General features: G+C 39.5%; 1 protein-coding gene across 1 annotated transcript in view; it reads right to left on the bottom strand.

Annotated features, from left to right (window-relative positions):
- Positions 1–20,573, bottom strand: part of DNAH6 (dynein axonemal heavy chain 6) — a 275,358-nt gene that overhangs the window by 132,655 nt on the left and 122,130 nt on the right. The window contains exons 37-41 of the mRNA XM_043917761.1: positions 17,619–17,801; positions 16,940–17,083; positions 7,195–7,416; positions 6,029–6,176; positions 2,354–2,511 (exon numbers count right to left, since the gene is read on the bottom strand). Coding sequence (XP_043773696.1) covers positions 2,354–2,511; positions 6,029–6,176; positions 7,195–7,416; positions 16,940–17,083; positions 17,619–17,801 — 855 coding nt within the window. The remainder of the gene's footprint in view (positions 1–2,353; positions 2,512–6,028; positions 6,177–7,194; positions 7,417–16,939; positions 17,084–17,618; positions 17,802–20,573) is intronic.

The following is a 20,573-nucleotide window of genomic DNA, read 5'->3' as shown; positions in this document are numbered from 1 at the left end:
CCACATTCCACACCCTGCAAGTAATGTTCTACACACCGCAAGTAGTGTTCCAAACTATATGCTTTGAGATGCAAATAGCTCCTTTTCCTTGGTTTGCCCTGCCTCACCTGCAAAATCCTGTTCTGATATCACCTCTTCTAGGGAAGATTCTCTGATCATCAACCCACTGCCCACTCCTGCCTCCCTCTAGTCTCCACATTATATAACCCTGCATTACAAACACATGCTCTTCTATCCTCTGAAGCTAAGGAGGCCAGGGCTGTCACACTTGTCTATAAATCTCATGAATCAAGTATGGTGAGAACTCAATATAGATTGAATGAAGTTACACACAGGAAACATAGAAGCCATATGTCATGGGCTGACTAATGTATCTGTCTGTACCTCCTTTCCACCACTCACGTGCTGAAGCCTTGACTCCAGTTGGTGCAGCGGTAAAGAATCTTCCTGCCAATGCAGGAGATGCAAGAAACATGGCTTCCATCCCTTGGCTGGAAAGATAGATCTCTTGAAGAAGGAAACAGTTACCCATTCCAGTATTCTTGCCTGGAGAATCCAATGGACAGAGGAGCCTGGCAGGCAACAGTCCATGGGGTGGCAAAGAGTTGGACGCGACTGAGCAACTGAGCACACATATAAGAAACATCGAAGCCATTAGCCATGGGCTGACTGTCTCTACCTCCTTTTGGCCAATCACATGCTCAAAATTCTCCAAGCCAGGCTTCAACAGTACATGAACCAACTTTCAAGATATTCAAGGTGGATTTAGAAAAGGCAGAGGAACCAGAGATCAAATTGCTAACATCTGTTGGACAATTGAAAAACCAACAGAGTTCCAGAAAAACATCTATTTCTGCTTTATTGACTATGCCAAAGCCATATCACAACAATTTGTGGAAAATTCTTAAAGAGATGGGGATACCAGACCACCTGACCCGCCTCCTGAGAAATCTGTATGCAGGTCAGGAATCAACAGTTAGAACTGGACACGGAATAACAGACTGGTTCCAAATCAGGAAAGGAGTACATCAAGACTGTATATTGCCACCCTGCTTATTTAACTTACATGCAGAGTACATCATGTGAAATGCCAGGCTGGATGAAGCACAAGCTGGAATCAAGATTGCTGGGAGAAATATCAATAAACTCAGATATGCAGATGACACCACCCTTACGGCAGAAAGGGAAGAAGAACTAAAGAGCCTCTTGATGAAAGTGAAAGAGGAGAGTGAAAAAGTTGGCTTAAAACTCAACATTCAGAAAACTAAGATCATGGCATCTGGTCCCATCACTTCATGGCAAATAGATGGGAAAGTAATGGAAACAGTGAGAGACTTTATTTTTGGGGGCTCCAAAATCACTGCAGATGGTGATGTTAGCCATGAAATTAAAAGACGCTTGCTCCTTGGAAGAAAAGCTATGACCAACCTATACAACATATTAAAAAGCAGAGACATTACTTTGCCAACAAAGGTCTGTCTAGTCAAATCTATGGTTTTTCTAGTAGTCATGTATGGATATGAGAGCTGGACGATAAAGAAAGCTGAGCACCAAAGAACTGATGCTTTTGAACTGTGATGTTGGAGAAGACTCTCGAGAGTCCCTTGGACTGCAAGGAGATCCAACTGGTCCATCCTAAAGGAAATCAGTCCTGGGTGTTCATTGGAAGGACTGATGCTGAAGCTGAAACTCCAATATTTTGGCCACCTGATGCAAAGAACTAATTCATTTGGAAAGACCCTGATGCTGGGAAAGATTGAAGGTGGGAGGAGAAGGGGATGACAGAGGATGAGATGGTTGGATGGCATCACAGACTCAATGGACTTGAGTTTGAGTAAGCTCCGGGAGTTAGTGATGGACAAGGAAGCCTGGCATGCTGCAGTTCATGGGATTGCAGAGTCTGACATGACTGAGCTACTGAACTGAACCTCCTTTTGGCCAATCATGTGCTGAATCCTTAATTCCTGGTATCCACAATCTGACTATATTTGGAGATGGGTATTTAAAGAAGTAACTTAGTTAAGAGGAAGTCATTAGGATGGGCCTTAATCCAATATGATTGATGTCTCCTTATAAGAGACGATTTGAACAAAGATGGACACAAGGAGAAAATCAGAAGACATAGGGGGAACATGGCCATCTGTAAACCAAGGAGAGAGGCCACAGAATAAAGCAACCCTACTGATATCTTGACCTTGGACTTCCCTCTTCTAGAACTGGGAGAAAATAAATTTCTACAGTTTGAGTTACCCAGTGTATGGTACTTAGTTATGGCAACTCTAACAAATGAGTGAACCACATTTCATTGCTGTTTATGTGGAGACATACAAAGTCATTTAAAACCTAAAGTAACCTGTATATCTTTCCAAAAGAGTTTGTTTCTGTCATAAAATCCACCAAAATCTTGATATTGCCGAAGTAATTCAATGGGAGGCTGAGAGCCATAGCGATCCAGCCTAGGCATGTTTAGGTCGTCAACAAAAATCACAACTCGTTTGTTTCCTGGTGCTCCTAGGGAAAGAAAATGCATTTAAGAATTATGATTTGTCTTCAGTAAGGTGGCTCAGATGGTAAAGAGCCTGCCTGCAATGCAGGAGACTCAGGTTCGATTCCCGGGTTGGGAATATCCTCTGGAGAAGGGAATGGCAACCCACTCCAGTATTCTTGCCTGGAGAACTCCATGGACAGAGGAGCCTGGCAGGCTAATGACCATGGGGTCACAAAGAGTTGGACACAAATAAGTGACTTTCACTTTTGAAACTTTCAAAACATAAGACAAAGCTTAGGTAAGGCTTTGGACTCAATGCACACCATGTAGGTCATAATGAGCTCAGCTGTTAAGTGTGAGGAGGGCCCTGGGGAATCCTGAGTTGAGGAGGAGAGACCTCTCTCTCGCCCCATCCAGGCCCTGACAGGGAGCTATAGACTCAGCCAGGATACCCACATTATCAGATGGTCCCTCACCAAAATGGCAACTCTGATTCTAGTACCTTTGCCTGGGAAATCCCATGGACAGAGGAGCCTGGCAGGTTACAGTCCATGGGGTTGCAGAGTCAGACATGACTGAGCAACGGAGCATACATAATTGATTTACAGTGTTGAGGGATTCTTTTTGATTGCTTGAACCATTTGGAAAATATGCTGAAAGTTGCAGGCCTTCTTAGAAAATGCATGAGTGCTCTCCCAGATATGATTTTGTAATTCTAGGTTAAGAACCTCCATCTTAGGAAATGAAGTTCATTCTAAGCACAGCACTCACTCTCACCTTCCAGGTGCAGGATGATGCCAGCACTTCAGGTGACCTTCCTCAACCCCAACCACTCCCAACTGTCCTCACCAACTGCACAGCCTGGGCACAGAGTGAAGAAGGTCATTTGGTTTTCACACTAGGAAGCAGACAGGTCTCCAGTTTCCTTGCATAAATGCCATCCCACTACCCTCTATAGGGAAAACATGGCTGGATTTTCAAAAGCTCCTTTATAACGTCAAAACAGGGATAGTGAAGGACAAGGAAGCCTAGCATGCTGCAGTCCATGGGGTTGCAAAGAGTCAGACATGACTGAGTAATTGAACAGCAAACTACGTCAAAGGGAAATCCACTGGAGCTGTACAATGTCAAATTTAACCTAGAGAAAGTCAACATGTACATTCAGGGGGAAAAAAAAGTGATTAACAGAGGAAAGAGAACAACTTAAGCAGAGGAAGTGACCCCACCCATGCTGGTATCTGGCATCAGTGACAACTGCAAAGGAAATAAGGTGAATCCCATGGCCTCACTTCATTTTCTGGCCTCTGGAAGTCAAGTAGCAGGTCAGGGATATGGAAAGGTTCTAAGACAATCATTCATAAAAATTTGGGGCCCCAACCAGAACGACTGGCATCTATTGCCCTGCATCTACCTGAGCAGGAAAGGAGGAACAAAAAGCAGTTGATAGAGCAGCTGGCGCGGCAAGGCCTGTGAGATGATGGACCATGTGGAGGGCAGCTGGGCCTGGGCTTGGCCTAGTGCCCCACCCAGGAGGGCTGTGGGCTGCGCAAGTGGACCATAGCACAAGAGGCTATAGGATGTGTCGTGGGAGGGTGGACAGAGTTGGGCTGAGACCCTCATTGCCAACAGCAGGGAACTTTTCAATGAAGAGGTCAGGGAATCTTCCACTGGGGAAGAGGTCAGGGAAACTTCCTGTGGGGAGGTCAGGAAACCTTCCAGTGCAGAGGTCAGGGGAACCTTCCAGTGAGGAGGTCAGGGGAACTTTCCACTGGGAGGAGGTCAGGGGAACCTTCCACTGGGGAGGAGGTCAGGGAAGCTTCCACTGGGGAGGTCAGGGGAACCTTCCAGTGCAGAGGTCAGGGGAATCTTCCAGTGCGGAGGTCAGGGGAACCTTCCAGTGCGGAGGTCAGGGGAACCTTCCACTGGGGAGGAGGTCAGGGGAACCTTCCACTGGGGAGGAGGTCAGGGAAGCTTCCAGTGGGGAGGTCATGGGAACCTTCCAGTGCAGAGGTCAGGGGAACCTTCCAGTGCGGAGGTCAGGGGAACCTTCCACTGGGGAGGAGGTCAGGGAAGCTTCCACTGGGGGGGAGGTCACGGGAACCTTCCAGTGCAGAGGTCAGGGGAACCTTCCAGTGCGGAGGTCAGGGGAACCTTCCACTGGGGAGGAGGTCAGGGGAACCTTCCACTGGGGAGGAGGTCAGGGAAGCTTCCAGTGGGGAGGTCACGGGAACCTTCCAGTGCAGAGGTCAGGGGAACCTTCCAGTGCGGTGGTCAGGGGAACCTTCCACTGGGGAGGAGGTCAGGGAAGCTTCCAGTGGAGAGGTCAGGGGAACCTTCCAGTACAGAGGTCAGGGGAACCTTCCACTGGGGAGGAGGTCAGGGAAGCTTCCAATGGGGAGGCCAGGGCTTGGCCTGCACACAGTTCTTTCAGGAATCCTTCAGAGGGCCTGCTCCTGGAAGCGTGTCACACCAAGGGCGTGGACAGCCATCTGGTCAGCAGAGAAGCAGAGACAATCCACAGAGGCCATCTAAACTGCATTTACAGAGAACCTTGTCCTTCCCTTCTCCTCCCCATCCCAATACACTAGAGCCTCCCAGAGGCAGGGTGGGAAGAATAAAAGAGCACCCATGCCCCTCTTCACCTCCAGCACCTTCAGCCACAAACCTGGCTTACAACAGAGGAGAGGAAGAGCTTTTTAAAAAAGTCTTTACTGAACTTTGTTTTGGATTTTGGCTGCGAGGCATGTGGGGATCTTAGCTCCCTGATCAGGGATCAAACTTGGACCACCTGCTTACGTCATTGGACCACCAGAGAAGTCCCCGGGAAGAGTTTTAAATTGGGTTTGGGATTGATAAACGACAAGGCCCTACTGTAGCGCACAGGAAACTAGACCCAATCTCCTGGGATAAACCATAATGGAAAAGAATATAAAAAAGAATGTATATCTGTGTATAACTGAGTCACTTGGCTGCACAGCAGAGATTAACACAACAATACTTTAAAAAAAGACAAAGAAAAAAAACCGGGTTTGGGATTGAAGATTTCATTGGACCAGATTGAAAATGACTGCAAGTGACCAGAAAGTTAAGGTATTGATCGAAACAGTTGAAAAAGAAGGGTGAGGGAGATCCCACAAGGCCTGGGGGAAAGTGCTGCCTGAAGAAACCCCAAAGCAGTTTCATGCTTATTCCCTACTGGGTTCAGGTAACTCAATGCACCAGATATAAAGAGGTTTGTTTGCTTTAAATAAGGGGAAACCAATGCAGGTTTGAAAGAAGAGCGAGTAGAGAGAGGGAGAGCCTTGGAGAGGTAGAGACAGAAGATGTTCTGAGTTGAAGGTGATGACAGACATAAACTATTTGCTTGCTAACAGTAAGATATCTAGATCTAAAGCCATGAAAGAATATCGTGAACAGAATTACCTTTACAAATAAATTAAGCAAAGGAAATATCCAATTGTAACTTTATTACATATACTGTTTTTGTGAATTAGCTTAATAAATAATTTGTGTGAGGCAAATGACAAGAACAAATCTTACCTAGGATATTTTTTCTTTTCCTTTCCAGTTTTGACTCAATGATCTCTTGTGTTCTTGAAGATGAAGTTTGAGCAGAAAAATTTAGATAAACAGGGACATAGCCGGCTGATTCTTGAATTCTATTTAGCAATCCTTTTGCAATAACAGACTTGAAAATAAAAAAAAAGATGTTAATTGATTTACACTCAATATCTTTCAATTATGTATATCAGTAATAATCTGGTACAATGAGTAAAATCAGGATAAGAGGAGGGAGGGAGGTTAAAGATAGATTGAAATGTCTTTTTCTTCCTGGAGAGTACATTTAATTACAGTTATCAGAACCAAGGAAATATTCTAATCAGCTCTATTTCAGCAAAAAAATTTATTTTTGTTTTATACCAAAATCCATCTTGGTTACTATCCAAGTTAACTTGACAGCAAGAGTCAGAGACTTAGAAATAATTTAGAGGGTAAACAGTGAGTCCCTATTCACATGGACTGCCCCCAAATCAAGAAGACCAAATAATCAGCATTTTCCTCTATATTCTACTTTTCCTAAACACCATCACTGTGCTGAGTAGAAGTAAATGGACAGGAGGCAAAAGAGCTTCATTAATAATCTGCGGGGACACAAACTGCCTTGACAGGTTCCCACCCTAACTTATGAAGTGGCAGCCCCAGAAATTTTCAGGGACACAACATAAAAGCTCCCAAACACAAAAGATTGGTTCACAGGGTCCTCTGGTTTATATATATTATTGACACCAAGGATTTATTCAGAAAGTGGCAAACTGTGGAGTTGGTATAGATTCAGCATAGTTGTATTCTTCCTGAAAAAGTGACACAAATTCAGAAGAAATTCCCCTGAGGAATAAGGTGTTATTTACGGGGCTCACAGTTCTAGGTTCATCGTGCCCTCATTCTGGACAGAGTCTCTTGTATGATGTGGGGCTTCCCCGCGGCTCAGATGATAAAGAATCTACCTGCAGTGCAGGGAACCCAGGTTTGATCCCTGGGTTAGGAAGATCCCTTGGAGAAGGGAACGGCTAACCACTTCAGTAATTCCTGCCTGGAGCATTCCATGGACAGAGAAGCCTGGCAGGCTACAGTCCACAGGATCATAGAGTTGGACACTATGAGCAACTGAGCAACTAACACTTTCTTGTTTGATGTAGGTTTCCTACCTTGCCAACTCCAGTTATTCCGGTAAACAACACTGAATGCTTGACTGCCAGTAATTTTTCCATTAGGTACCCAAAGCGCACTGTGTCAGCTGTGGGGACAAGCATTTCAAAAAACGGAGTGTCTCGGCTGTATTTGAAGGTGGGTATGATTCGTTCCCAGGGATCCAGCCGTTTGGTGTCAAAATCCATGTGAATGCTCCACAGGTCACCAGAACTGGGAAGCTAGGATACAAAATTAAACACCACTATTGAAAGGATTGACACATGGTCATAGAAATAGTTACATAGAAGCAAAGGCAGTCAGAGAACATGGATGGGTTTGGATTTCCTGTTGCTTTGCAGAGAAGTAGTTGCTTAAGTATCAGAGTCCACTTCTTTAAGTAATCATGAAATACTGTACAGTAAAAGCCTGATGTACTGACTATGTTAAAACTCTATTAAAAAAGCATTTAATTCAACATTAAGCCCCAACATTCAGGGATTACCCTATGCCAAATACTGTGTTTGGTGTGGGGGAAAATGCTGAACGAGACCCAGCCTCTGCCTTCAATGACTTTATAATCCACCTCGAGGACGCAAGCACACTAGTTAATACTCATGGAGAAGTAAGGGTTCTAATATAGTTTAGTACATCCACAGAGGAGGGATGGCTCATTTCTACTCACAGGGGAATTGTAGTGGTGGCTAGAGATTTAGGTGGGCTTCCCTGGGGGCTCAGACAATAAAGAATCTGCCTGCACTCTAGGATTCACAGGTTCCATTCCAGGGTTGAGAATATTCCCTGGAGAAGGGTAAGGCTACCCACTCCAGTGTTCTTGCCTGGAGAATTCCATGGGCAGAGGAGCCTGGTGGGCTATAGTCCATGGGGCCGCAAAGAGTCAGACAGGGCTGATTTACTAACATCTAACACACTAGGGGGTGGTGATGCTACAACTCAGACTTGAAAGATAAGCAGGAGTCAGATGGGCAGAGAAGGGATGAAGTGGGGATGGGGAAAAAGGAGTCAGGGTTCACGCTAAGGAAACAGGTCTGAAGCCATGGAAAGTGCCATGCACGTGGAAACTATAAGAGATAAGTCTGGACACACAGATGTGACCAAGTTATAAAAACCTCATTTGTTAAAGAGCTTGCAGCAAGAGTTCAGTGAAGAATTCTAAGTAGCTGGGTAACATGATCAGATTGCATCTCAGAAGGTTCATTCTGGCAGCTGCACAAAACAGTGTTGTTTCAAGCATACTGGGCACTGACCAGTATTTTTTAAAAAAAATATATTTTTAATTGGAGGATAATTGCTTTAGTGCTGTGTTGGTTTCTGCTGTACAACAGCATGCCCCTTCCCACCCGTCTAGGTCATCACAGAGGTCATCACAGAATTCATCACTGGAGTGAGCTCCCTGTGTTATATAGCAGCTTCCCACTAGTTATCTACTTTACATATGGTAATGTATATGGCTCAATGCTACACTCTCAATTCATCCCATCCGCTCCTTCCCCTGCTGTGTCTACAAATCTGTTCTCTATGTCTGCATCTCTATTCCTGCCCTGCAAATAGGTTCATCAGTACCATTTTTCTAGATTCCATATATATGCATTTACTATACAATATTTATTTTTCTGTTTCTTACTTCTCTCTGTAAAACAGGCCCTAGGTTCATCCACCTCAGTTCAACTGACTCATATTCTTTCCTTTTTATGGCTTAGTAATATTCCATTGTATATATGTACCACAACTTCTACTTTATTCATTTATCTGCTGATAGACATCTAGGTTGCTTCCATATCCTAGCTATTGTAAATAGTACTGCAATGAACACTGGGGTATATATGTCTTTTTCAATTCTGATTTTCTCAGGATATATGCCCAGTAGTGGGATTGCTGGGTCATAATGTCATTTTTATTCCTAGTTTTTTAAGGAATCTCTGTACGTTCTCCATAGTGGCTGTAACAATTTACATTCCCACCAACAGTGCAAGGGGCTTCCCTTTTCTCCACATCTATTTGTAGATTTTTTGATGATGGCCATTCTGAACAGTGTTAGGTGATACTTCATTGTACTTTTGATGTGCATTTCTCTAATAATGAGTGATGTTGAGCATCTTTTCATGTATTATTGGTCATCTGTATGACTTCTTTGGAGAAATGTCTGTTTAGGTCTTCTCATTTTTTGACTGGGTTGCTTGTGTTTCTGATATTGAGCTGCATGAGTTGCCTATACATTTTTTGGATTAATCCTTTGTCAATTGCTTTGCTATTATTTTCTCCCATTCTGAGGGTTGTCTTTTCGTTTTGTTTATAGTTTCCTTTGCAGTGCAAAAGCTTTTAAGTTTAATTAGGTCCTGTTTATTTATTTTTGTTTTTATTTCTATCACTCTATAAGGTGGGTCAAAGAGGATCTTGCTGATATTTATTGACAGTGACTCAATTTCACATGGTGATCTGGTACATACATATAGATGTGTTTGTTTAAATATGTATAATATTTACCCCAAGTATCACTCTATTTCACATTCTACTCTATTAAAAAAAAACCTTATTAGGATTTTCTACATATTCAGTTATGTTTCCTTCAAATAATGACATCTTTATTTCATTTCTAAAGTTTATATTTTATATTTTCCCCCTGCCTGACTGCACTGGCTAGGATCTCCAATATAGTGTTAACTAAAAGTTGTGATGGTGGCTATTTCATTTCTTTTTTTTTTTAACTTAAAAGTGATTTTTATGTGTCCATGTTCTCTTCTAGCCCTTGTGCATACATGTATATAATTTTTAAAAGTCATAGAATGAGAATAGTTTTATAAGTTTTATAAAACATATAGATACATGGCACATGTATATAGATGTCTAAATATATATATATGATATGATTTTACAAACCACATTTTGTTTTGCTCACTTAAAATTATCACCAATATTTTTTTTATTTGGTATATAATCTTTTTCATAATCATGGATGCTTAATATTTCAAAGTTCTAAGAGCTTTCTGTTTTATAACTCATTCAATCCTCACGACAAGTCTATAAAATTGCCTTTATTTTCTGTACTTGAAATTTTTCACTATTTAATTGGTATTTACTCTCATCTTTATTATTGCCTACCATCCACTTTTATAAGGTTTGATTTAATATTCTTTTTTGTTTGGTTGGTTTTAATTTTTTTAAAATTTTACTTGGAGGCTAATTACTTTACAATATTGTGGGGATTTTGCCATACATTCACATGAATCAGCCATGGTTGTACATGTGTTCCCCATTCTGACCTTCCCTCCCACCTCCCTCCCCATCCCATCTCTCAGGGTCATCCCAGTGCACCAGCCCTGAGCACCCTGCCTCATGCATCGAACCTGGACTGTAGATCTATTTCACATATGGTAATGTACATGTTTCAATGCTATTCTCTCAAATCATCCCACCCTCACCTTCTCAAACAGAGTCTAACAGTCTGTTCTTTATATCTGTGTCTCTTTTGCTGTCTTGCATATAGGGTTATTGTTACCATTTTTCTAAATTCCATATATATGTATTAATATACTATATTGGTGCTTTTCTTTCTGACTTACTTTGCTCTGTATAATAGGCTCCAGTTTCATCCACCTCATTAGAATTGATTAAAATGCATTCTTTTTAATAGCTGAATAATATTTCATTGTGTATATGTACCACAACTTTCTTATCCATTCATCTGCCGATGGACATCTAGGTTGCTTCCATGTCCTGGCTATTGTGAACAGTGCTGTGATGAACATTGGGGTACACGTGCCTCTTTAAATTCTGGTTTCCGTGGTCTGTATGCCCAGCAGTGGGATTGCTGGGTCATATGGCAGTTCTATTTCCAGCTTTTTAAGGAATCTCCACACTGCTCTCCATAGTGGCTGTACTAGTTTGCATTCCCACCAGCAGTGTAAGAAGGTTCTTTTATCTCTGCACCCTTTCCAGCATTTATTGTTTGTAGACTTTTTGAAAGCAGCCATTCTGATTGGTGTGAAATGGTATTTCATTATGGTTTTGATTTGCATTTCTCTGATAATAAGTGATGTTGAGCATCTTTTCATGTGTTTGTTAGCCAACTGTATGTTTTCTTTGGAGAAATGTCTGTTCAGTTCTTTGGCCGATTTTTTGATTGGATTGCTTACTTTTCTGGAATTGAGCTGCAAAAATATGTATATTTTTGAGATTAATTCTTTGTCAGTTGGTTTTGTTTCCTATTATTTCCTCCCATTCTAAAGGCTGTATTCTCACCTTTCTTATAGTTTCCTTTGTTGTGCAAAAGCTTTTAAGTTTAATTAGATCCCATTTGTTTATTTTTCCTTTTATTTCCAATATTCTGGGAGGTGGGTCATAGAGGAGCCTGCTGTGGTTTATGTCAGAGAGTGTTTTGCCTATATTCTCCTCTAGGAGTTTTATAGTTTCTGGTCTTACATTTAGATCTTTAATCCATTTTGAGTTTATTTTTGTATATGGTATTAGAAAGTGTTCTAGTTTCATTCTTTTACAAGTGGTTGACCAGTTTTCCCAGCACCACTTGTTAAAGAGATTGTCTTTTCTCCATTGTATATTCTTGCCTCCTTTGTCAAAGATAAGGTGTCCGTAAGTGTGTGGATTTATCTCTGGGGTTTCTATTTTGTTCCATTTATCTATGTTTTTGTCTTTGTGCCAGTACCATACTGTCTTGATGACTGTTGCTATGTAGTATAGCCTGAAGTCAGGCAGGTTGATTCCTCAGGCCCATTCTCCTTTCTCAAGATTACTTTGGCTATTCGAGGTTTTTTGTAATTCCATACAAAATGTGAAATTATTTGTTCTAATTCTCTGAAAAATACCGTTGGTAGCTTGATAGGGATTGCATTGAATCTATATATTGCTTTGGGTAATATACTCAATTTCACTATATTGATTCTTCCAATACATGAACATGGTATATTTCTCCATCTATTTGTGTCATCTTTGATTTCATCAGTGTTTTATAGTTTTCTACATATAGGTCTTTTGTTTCTTTAGGTAGATTTGTTCCTAAGTATTTTATTCTTTTTGTTGCAATGGTGAATGGAATTGTTTCCTTAATTTCTGGCTATTTCATTTCTAAAAACTGGGTTGTGACTCTTTCAACTGATTTCATGATCAATTAATGCATTGCAACCTATAATTTTTAAAAATAATGCTGTATAGCTTAATCAGAAAGGACAGGACCAAAAGCAAAGGGATAATGAATTTGCCATTTTAACAACCCAGAAAAGAAATGAAAAGAATCTGAGTTATTCAGAGGCAATAAGGATGAAGAGGAGGAGGACATGCCAACTCACTCCAGTATTCTTGCCTGGAGAATCCCAAGGACAGAGGAGGCTGATGGGCTACAAGTTCATGGGGTCACACAGAGTTGGACATGACTTAAAGTGACTTTCCATGGATACATGCATACAAGGATCAAGAGAAGAGGCCATATTTGAAAAAGATTTATTAGAAGAAAAAATTCTTTGTACTATTTAACTCACTTTAACTCAGGTGAGTAAAGAAGGAAGAATCTATACACTCATTGAGCTCTGGCTACTACCGTGTGGCTGTCAGACCATTTATTGAGGCAAGAAACAAAAAAAGCCAACAGCCCATTCATTTGGGACTTGCAGACAGAAGGAGGAATCCACCTTTTCATCTGGACTCCCTCCTGTTATCCAAGTAGCATTACCACTGCCAGGACAGGGGCTGGCCTGTCCTTCTAAACATCTTAGGTCATAATGCTTCAACAGCTTCTCATCACACCCAATGTGAAATCAAGGTCCTTACAATGGCCCATAAGGCTATATTTTTTGTCCCCCTGCTTACTCCCATGACCTCATTTTATACTACACTCCCACTTGATTTTTCCACTCTGACCTCACAAGTCTGCTGTTTTTTAAAACTGTCAAGCAATCATCCATTGAGTAAAGGCATTCATATTTGCTTTTCCTTCTGACCAGAATGCTTTCCCCTAAGGAACCATTAGAGCTTTGACTTTCTTCAGAACTCTGTACATGACCTAATTAGCAAAGCTTTCCTGAGTAATATTAATATATAAAACAATTTCCCCCGACCCTCCGTACTGTCATCCTTACTCTGCTTTATTCATCTCCATGGCACTTAATTGTCATTGATGTATATATGTCTGTGGCTGACTCCCCTGACTGTAATGTAAGGTCTATGAGGCTAAGGACTTTGGTTACTTGATTTAGCTCCCATACCCAGAATAGTGTCTACCATGTAAGAGGTTTTCAACAGATATTTGTTGAACTGAATCTTTGCCCTGGGCCATCTCCCACAGCCCTTTGATGAACCCAGATCATTTCCCTTGATCCAGAGGGATCTGTCTCTCTCAGATTCTCAGTTGTCCTCAACCTGGTTCATCTTGTCCAATTAGGATACAATGATCTTGAAGATCCAGCAGGGTTTCATATCTACTAGAAGGTTCTAATCCATAGGCCTTAGTTTCTGATCTTAGGAATTTTTCTTTTGGTAACTTTTTATTTTGATATAATTCAAAACTTACAGAAAAGTTGAATAGTACAAAGAATTCCCATATATTCCTTATATAGATTAACTGACTGTTCACATTTTGCCTCTTTTAATTTACTGTTTCTCTTACTCTAAGATGTCAGTTATATACACTATTCTATATTATCCTAAGTACATGAGCATTTCCTAAAAAACAGGAATATTTTACAACCACATTAAAATGATTGAAATCAGGAAATTGAATATTAATACAATGCTATTATCCAATTTACATTCTATATTCAAGTACTGTCTATTAGCAATGTCATTTATATCCATAGTTTTTTCAGTCTAGGATCCAATCCAGGATATTGCATTGCATTTGATTATATCTCTTTAGTCTCTTTATTTGAGAAAGTTCCTCAGTTTTCTTCCATGACAGACACTGTTGAAGAATATGGGTCAGTTTATTTTATGGAATCTTCATCAGTTTGAGTAGTCTTGGTGTATCCATAGTCAGAGTTCAGTTCAGTTCAGCTCAGTTGCTCAGTTGTGTCTGACTCTTTACAACCCCACAAACTGCAGCACGCCAGGCTTCCCTGTCCAACACCAACTCCTGGAGCCTACCCAAACTCATGTCCATTGAGTCGGTGATGCCATCCAACCATCTCGTCCTCTGTCATCCCCTTCTCCTCCTGCCCTCAACCTTTCCCAGCATCAGGGTCTTTTCAAATGAGTCAACTCTTCGCATCAGGTGGCCAAGGTTTTGAGCTTCAGCTTCAACATCAGCTTCCAATAAACACCCAGGACTGATCTCCTTTAGGATGGACTGGTTGGATCTCCTTGCAGTCCAAGGGACTCTCAAGAGTCTTCTCCAACACCACAGTTCAAAAGCATCAATTATTTGGCACTCAGCTTTCTTTATAGTCCAACTCTCACATCCATACATGACCACTGGAAAAACCATAGCCTTGACTAGATGGACCTTTGCTGGCAAAGTAATGTCTCTGCTTTTTAATATGCTATCTAGGTTGGTCATAGCTTTCCTTCCAAGGAGTACACATATTTTAATTTCATGGCTGCAATCACCATCTGCAGTGATTTGGGAGCCCAGAAAAATAAAGTCAGCCACTGTTTCCACTGTTTCCCCATCTATTTGCCATGAAGTGATGGGACCAGATGTCATGATCTTAGTTTTCTGAATGTTGAGCTTTAAGCCAACTTTTTCACTCTCCTCTTTCACTTTCATCAAGAGGCCCTTTAGATCTTCTTCACTTTCTGCCATAAGGTTGGTGTCATCTGCCTATCTGAGGTTATTGATATTTCTCCCAGCAATCTTGATTCCAGCTCGTGCTTCCTCTAGCCCAGCATTTCTCATGATGTACTCTGCATATGTTAAATAAGCAGGGTGACAATATACAACCTTGACGTACCCCTTTACCTATTTGGAACCAATCTGTTATTCCATGTCCATTTCTAACTGTTGCTTCCTGACCTGCATACAGGTTTCTCAAGAGGCAGGTCAGGCGGTCTGGTATTCCCATCTCTTTCAGAATTTTCCACAGTTTGCTGTGATCCACACAGTCAAAGGCTTTGGCATAGTCAATAAAGCAGAAATAGACATTTTTTCTGGAATTCTCTTGCTTTTTTGATGATCCAGCAGATGTTGGCAATTTGATTTCTAGTTCCTCTGCCTTTTCTAAAATGAGCTTGAACATCTGGAAGTTCATGGTTCATGTATTGCTGAAGCCTGGCTTGGAGAATTTTGAGCATTACTTTACTAGCGTGTGAGATGAGTGCAATTGTGTGGTAGTTTGAGCATTCTTTGGCATTGCCTTTCTTTGGGATTGGAATGAAAACTGACTTTTTCCAGTCCTGTGGCCACTGCTGAGTTTTCCAAATTTGCTGACATATTGAGTGCAGCACTTTCACAGCATCATCTTTTAGGATTTGAAATATCTCAACTGGAATTCCATCACCTCCACTAGCTTTATTGTAGTCAGAGTAAGGTTATGCATTTTGGAAGGAATAGCTCGGAAGCAAGGCTGTATACTTCTCCATGTACCACATCAGAAGGCACAAGTTTGTGCTAATATTGATGATAAATCAGTCACCTAGTTAATATGGTGTCTACAAGGTTTTTCAGTATAATGACACTATTTTTCTCTTTACAACTAATAAGTTATTTGTAGAAGATGTTTTGAAACTATGTAAATATTGTTTTTCAAGAAACCTTCACCTACTAGTTTTTGCAACCATTGGTGATTCTTGCCTGAATCAATTATTACTACAATGATTGCAAAGTAATAACTTTCTAACCCCATCATTTCTCCTATATAGATTAGCTGGTATTCTCCTGTAAGGAAGAGCTCTTTCTCCCTAGTTTATTTATTCACATATATTTTTATGTGGATCAACTCACAGACTTTTATTTCATTCAATGGCTTGTAATCCACACCATCATTATCTTGATGCTCAAATATGCCTAGATTTGTCTAATGGGAATCCCTTCAAATTGGCTCCTGTGCTCTTTTGACAGATGCCGTTGTTCTTCAGGCATTTATTCACTATCTGACATAAGATATTCTGGGCTCATTTTGAACTTTCCTCAACTCAGTCCTGAAATCAGCCATTTCACTAAGGTGCTTTGGTTCCCTTTCTTGGAAAAGTGTATTCAGAAATCAGCAACTAAATATGCTCATTGCTATTGATGTGTCATTGCTTCTAGTTTCTCTCAGAACACAGAACTTGGAAATTTGTGTATGTATGGATATATACACCATATACATATGATCTATCTATCTCTCTATTCCATGAGTCCCAAAACCTCTAATTCCAATCCAATAACACAAAATACATTCTAGTCTTTCTCCTCTATATTTGTATATCCCTCCTGTTAACAGTGAGAAACCTGGTTGCCATTATCTTCAACATACTGATTCATTTGCTCAGTTTCAGAACACACAGAAAGTAGTTTCAGAACTACTAAACCATAGCACTGTGAACGTATAAATTTACTAGCTAGAATTAAATATTTTTGTTAATAGTAGGGAGTTTTTATTCACTTTTACACCTTACATTCTTCATATGCCCTGGAGAGGAATCCTAAAAAATTTTAATACAATAAATGTTATCACTAGTTTAAGAAAGTGAGTAATTTTAGAAACCTTTCAAATGAAGAATTTATATTTATACCAGAACTAAAGCTTTGAAAGTTTTAGTCTTGAAATTTAATTTTAATGATTCAAAGTTATGTTAAAATTAAATTTATTTAGCTCTTACCCTGGCATCAGGATTATCATCAAATTGTGTTCTAATAAATGTATCAAAAGAATCCCAGTGATTTTCAGTTAGATTTCCACCTAAAGACCATAAGTAACAGAATACAAAAGTCTGACACAGAACAGTGTTCAATTTTGATTGTTCCTGAAAGAACAAAGAGAAAAACTTTTAATATTTTATGTTAGCATAAAAAGAATCCTAAGTTGCAAAGTCTAAAGACTGTTTTCTCTTGTTTAGACCTATGTATTTTTAAAAGGGCATGGTGAATGTTTCTTATATTTCACTCAATAGTGCACCAAGTGATGTTTTATAGTGGCATACATTTAAATACTCTGATGAGAAAATGAATGGCAAGAAGCATGGAAAACAAAAGTTCAAGGGTGTCTTTCAACTATTATAACTATGTCTATGCTTGTATGAAGTTATTTAAGTAGACACACACTGGGAATATGTTACAGACTCTAAGGAAACTTAAACATTGAGTAGAGGAGTAAACTATAGTGTAAAATTCCTTCCAATTTGAGATTCTACAAATCTATTCACATTTATTAGTCCCCTAAAAAAGTAACTTGAAAATCAAATAACTGTATGACAGAAAGTTTGGAATTGTTTATTTGCAAAGAATCTATATGATAATCACATTTTCTTGGCTTTACAACAGTAAAATAACTCTACCTACCATTGTCAAATTAACTCCATCTTTCTCAAGTATTAAAGACTCCAATAAGCAACAGAGTGTAGTAACTTTGCTGATGTCCACTTGTGGAATTGCTTGGTGGCATTTTTTATTGATAAAATTTAAACCATCATCAACATAACGCTGGAAAAGATTCAATATATATTCTTGAGTTTCTTCACTCAGCTGAAAATCAAACAAACAATATTTTAGCCAGACCAGATAAAATATATAATTAAGTTTAAAAATAATTGGTTCAAACTTGTATATCATTATATCCTATGACTTTTAGACTAAAGGATATAAGCATCACATGATATGAAACAAGTTACATTAAAAAAAAAAAAGACATTCTATGGTAAGATTCTGGATCACTGATAAGTGATCTTGATCTGGTAGTTGGTATATAGGTGTTTTGGGTCAGGAAGATCCCCTAGAGGAGGGCATGGCAACAAGCTCCAGTATTCTTGCTTGGAGAATCCCATGAACAGAGGAGCTTGGCAGGCTATAGTCCACAGGGTCACAAAGAGTTGGACATGACAGAAGCTACTGCGTGCACGCGTACACACACACACACACACATACAGGTATTTATTTATAATCGTTTTTAAACTGTCAACATGTATTCCATACAGTCTTCTATACTGATGATTATCTTTCATAATTAAGAACAATGAAAAAGTATAAAAAGAAGCATTTTAAATATTTATTCAAGGTAAAGGACTAATTACCAAAGATTTAAAAAAGAATGTTGCCCCACTCACCACTTTTATTAACATTGTACTGAAAGTCTTAGCTAATGTGATAGGACAATAAAAGGGGAAAAAAGTATACAGATTGAGAAGAAAGAAAAAAAATTTTCTTTACAATTATCCATATAAAAAATCCCAAAGAATTGAAACAAAACTAGTAAGTAGTTATAGTAAAGTTGTAGGATAAAAGGTAAATATACAAAAGTCAATTGCTTTTTTATATATCAAAAATGACTAATTAGAATTTGAAACTGAAGATACAAAATCATTTAATTAGCATCAAAAATATAAGATAGGCATATTTTAAACAAAATATTTCCAAGAGGAAATGAGAGGAAAACAACACAATTCTGATGAAAGAAAACAAAGAACATCTAAGTAAATGGAGAGATTGTGCATGGATAGACAGACTCAATATTGTGAAGATGTTAGTAATTACCAACTTGATCTAGAGATCTGATGCAATCTGAATCAAAATCCCAGTAATTTACTTTGGGGAGAGCAACAAAGTGAATCTTACATTTATAAGAAGAGGGAAAAGGTCCAGAATAGTGAACACAATATTGGAGAAGACAGTAGAAGAGCTGACTACCTGACAAGACTTGTAAAGCTACAGTAATTGACAGTGTGATGTTGGCAAAAAAATGAGACAAATAGGTTAATGGTGTTAGAGCCCATAAACAGACTCATACAAATACAGTAACCTGATTTTTCACAAAGGAACAAAAGCAATCCAGTGGAGAAGGGATGGTGTTTTCAACAATGGTGCTGGAATTGGGCATCTGCATGCCAAAGAGATACAGAAAGAGAGAATCCAGACATTGATACTATGGCTTTCAGAAAAAGTAACTCAAAACGGATCATAAACTTAAATGTAAAATGCATAAACATCAACTCATAGAAGGTAACAGAGGAAAATATTTATTTAGGTGACTTTCGATTTGGAAATAAGTTTTAAGATATAACACCGAAAGCACAAACCATGCAAGAAAAGTTAGACCATTGAAATTAAAAATGTGTGTGCTGTGAAAGATATTGTTTGAAAAAAATGAAAAGAAAGGCAGACTTGGAGAAAATACTTGCAAAATACATATAAAGAACCTGTATCCAAAATATATAAAGAACTCCCAAAACTCAGTAACAAGGAAACATACAACCCAATAATAAGTGGGCAAAAGATGTGGACACCTCATCAAAGAAGATATATAGATGGCAAATAAACATATGAAAAGACACTCAACATCTTATATAAGAAAACTACTCACTGAAAGCAAAATGAGCTACAAATACATATGAGTTGTGTTAGTTGCTCAGTTGTGTCTGACTCTTTGTGACCCCAAGGACTGTACCCCACCAGGCTCCTCTGTCCATGGGATTGTCCAGGCAAGAATACTGGACTGGATTGCCATTACCTTCATATTAGAATGGCTAAAATCTAAGACACTACACCACTACATGCTCGTGAGGATGTGGAGTAACAAAAAACTTCTGTTTATTGCTGGTGGGAATGCATAATGGTGCAGCCACTTTGGAAGACAGATTGGCAGTTTCTTCACAGTTTCACCATATGATTGAGAAATCACAGTCCTAGGTATTTATCCATACGAGCTGAAATCTTATGTCTACACAAAAACCTGTATATGAATGTTTATGTGAGCTTTATTAGTAATTGCCAGAACTTGTAAACATTGAGATGTCTTTCAGTAGGTGAGTGAATAAACTTGGTAAATGCATATAATAACACTGAGTATTATTCAGTACCAAAAAATGAGCTATCAAGCCACAGAAGGACATGGAGGAACTGCAAATGCATATTACTAAGTGAAAGAAGTCAATCTGGGAAAGCTACAGACCATATAATTCCAACTATATGATGTTCTGGAAAAGGCTAAACTATGGAGACAGGGAAATTAGTAATGTCAGGGGTTGGGAGAGGGTGTGGATGGACAAACAGGTGGATCACAGATTTCTTGGCAGCGAAACTATTCACATGATACATGATATATTCATTTATCAAAATTCATAAAACTGCACAACACAAAGAGTGAACCATAATGTAAACCATGGACTTTAGTTCATAAGCATGTACCCATATTGGTTCATCAATTTTAACAAATGTACCCACATAAACGTGCTTAGTCACTCAGTCTTGTCGGACTCTTTGCAACCCTATGGACTATAGTCCGCCAGGCTCCTCTGTCCATGG

This window comes from Cervus elaphus, chromosome 11 (genome assembly GCF_910594005.1).
Source record: "Cervus elaphus chromosome 11, mCerEla1.1, whole genome shotgun sequence".
NCBI lineage: Eukaryota > Metazoa > Chordata > Mammalia > Artiodactyla > Cervidae > Cervus > Cervus elaphus.
This window is presented reverse-complemented; position numbering and strand designations above follow the sequence as displayed.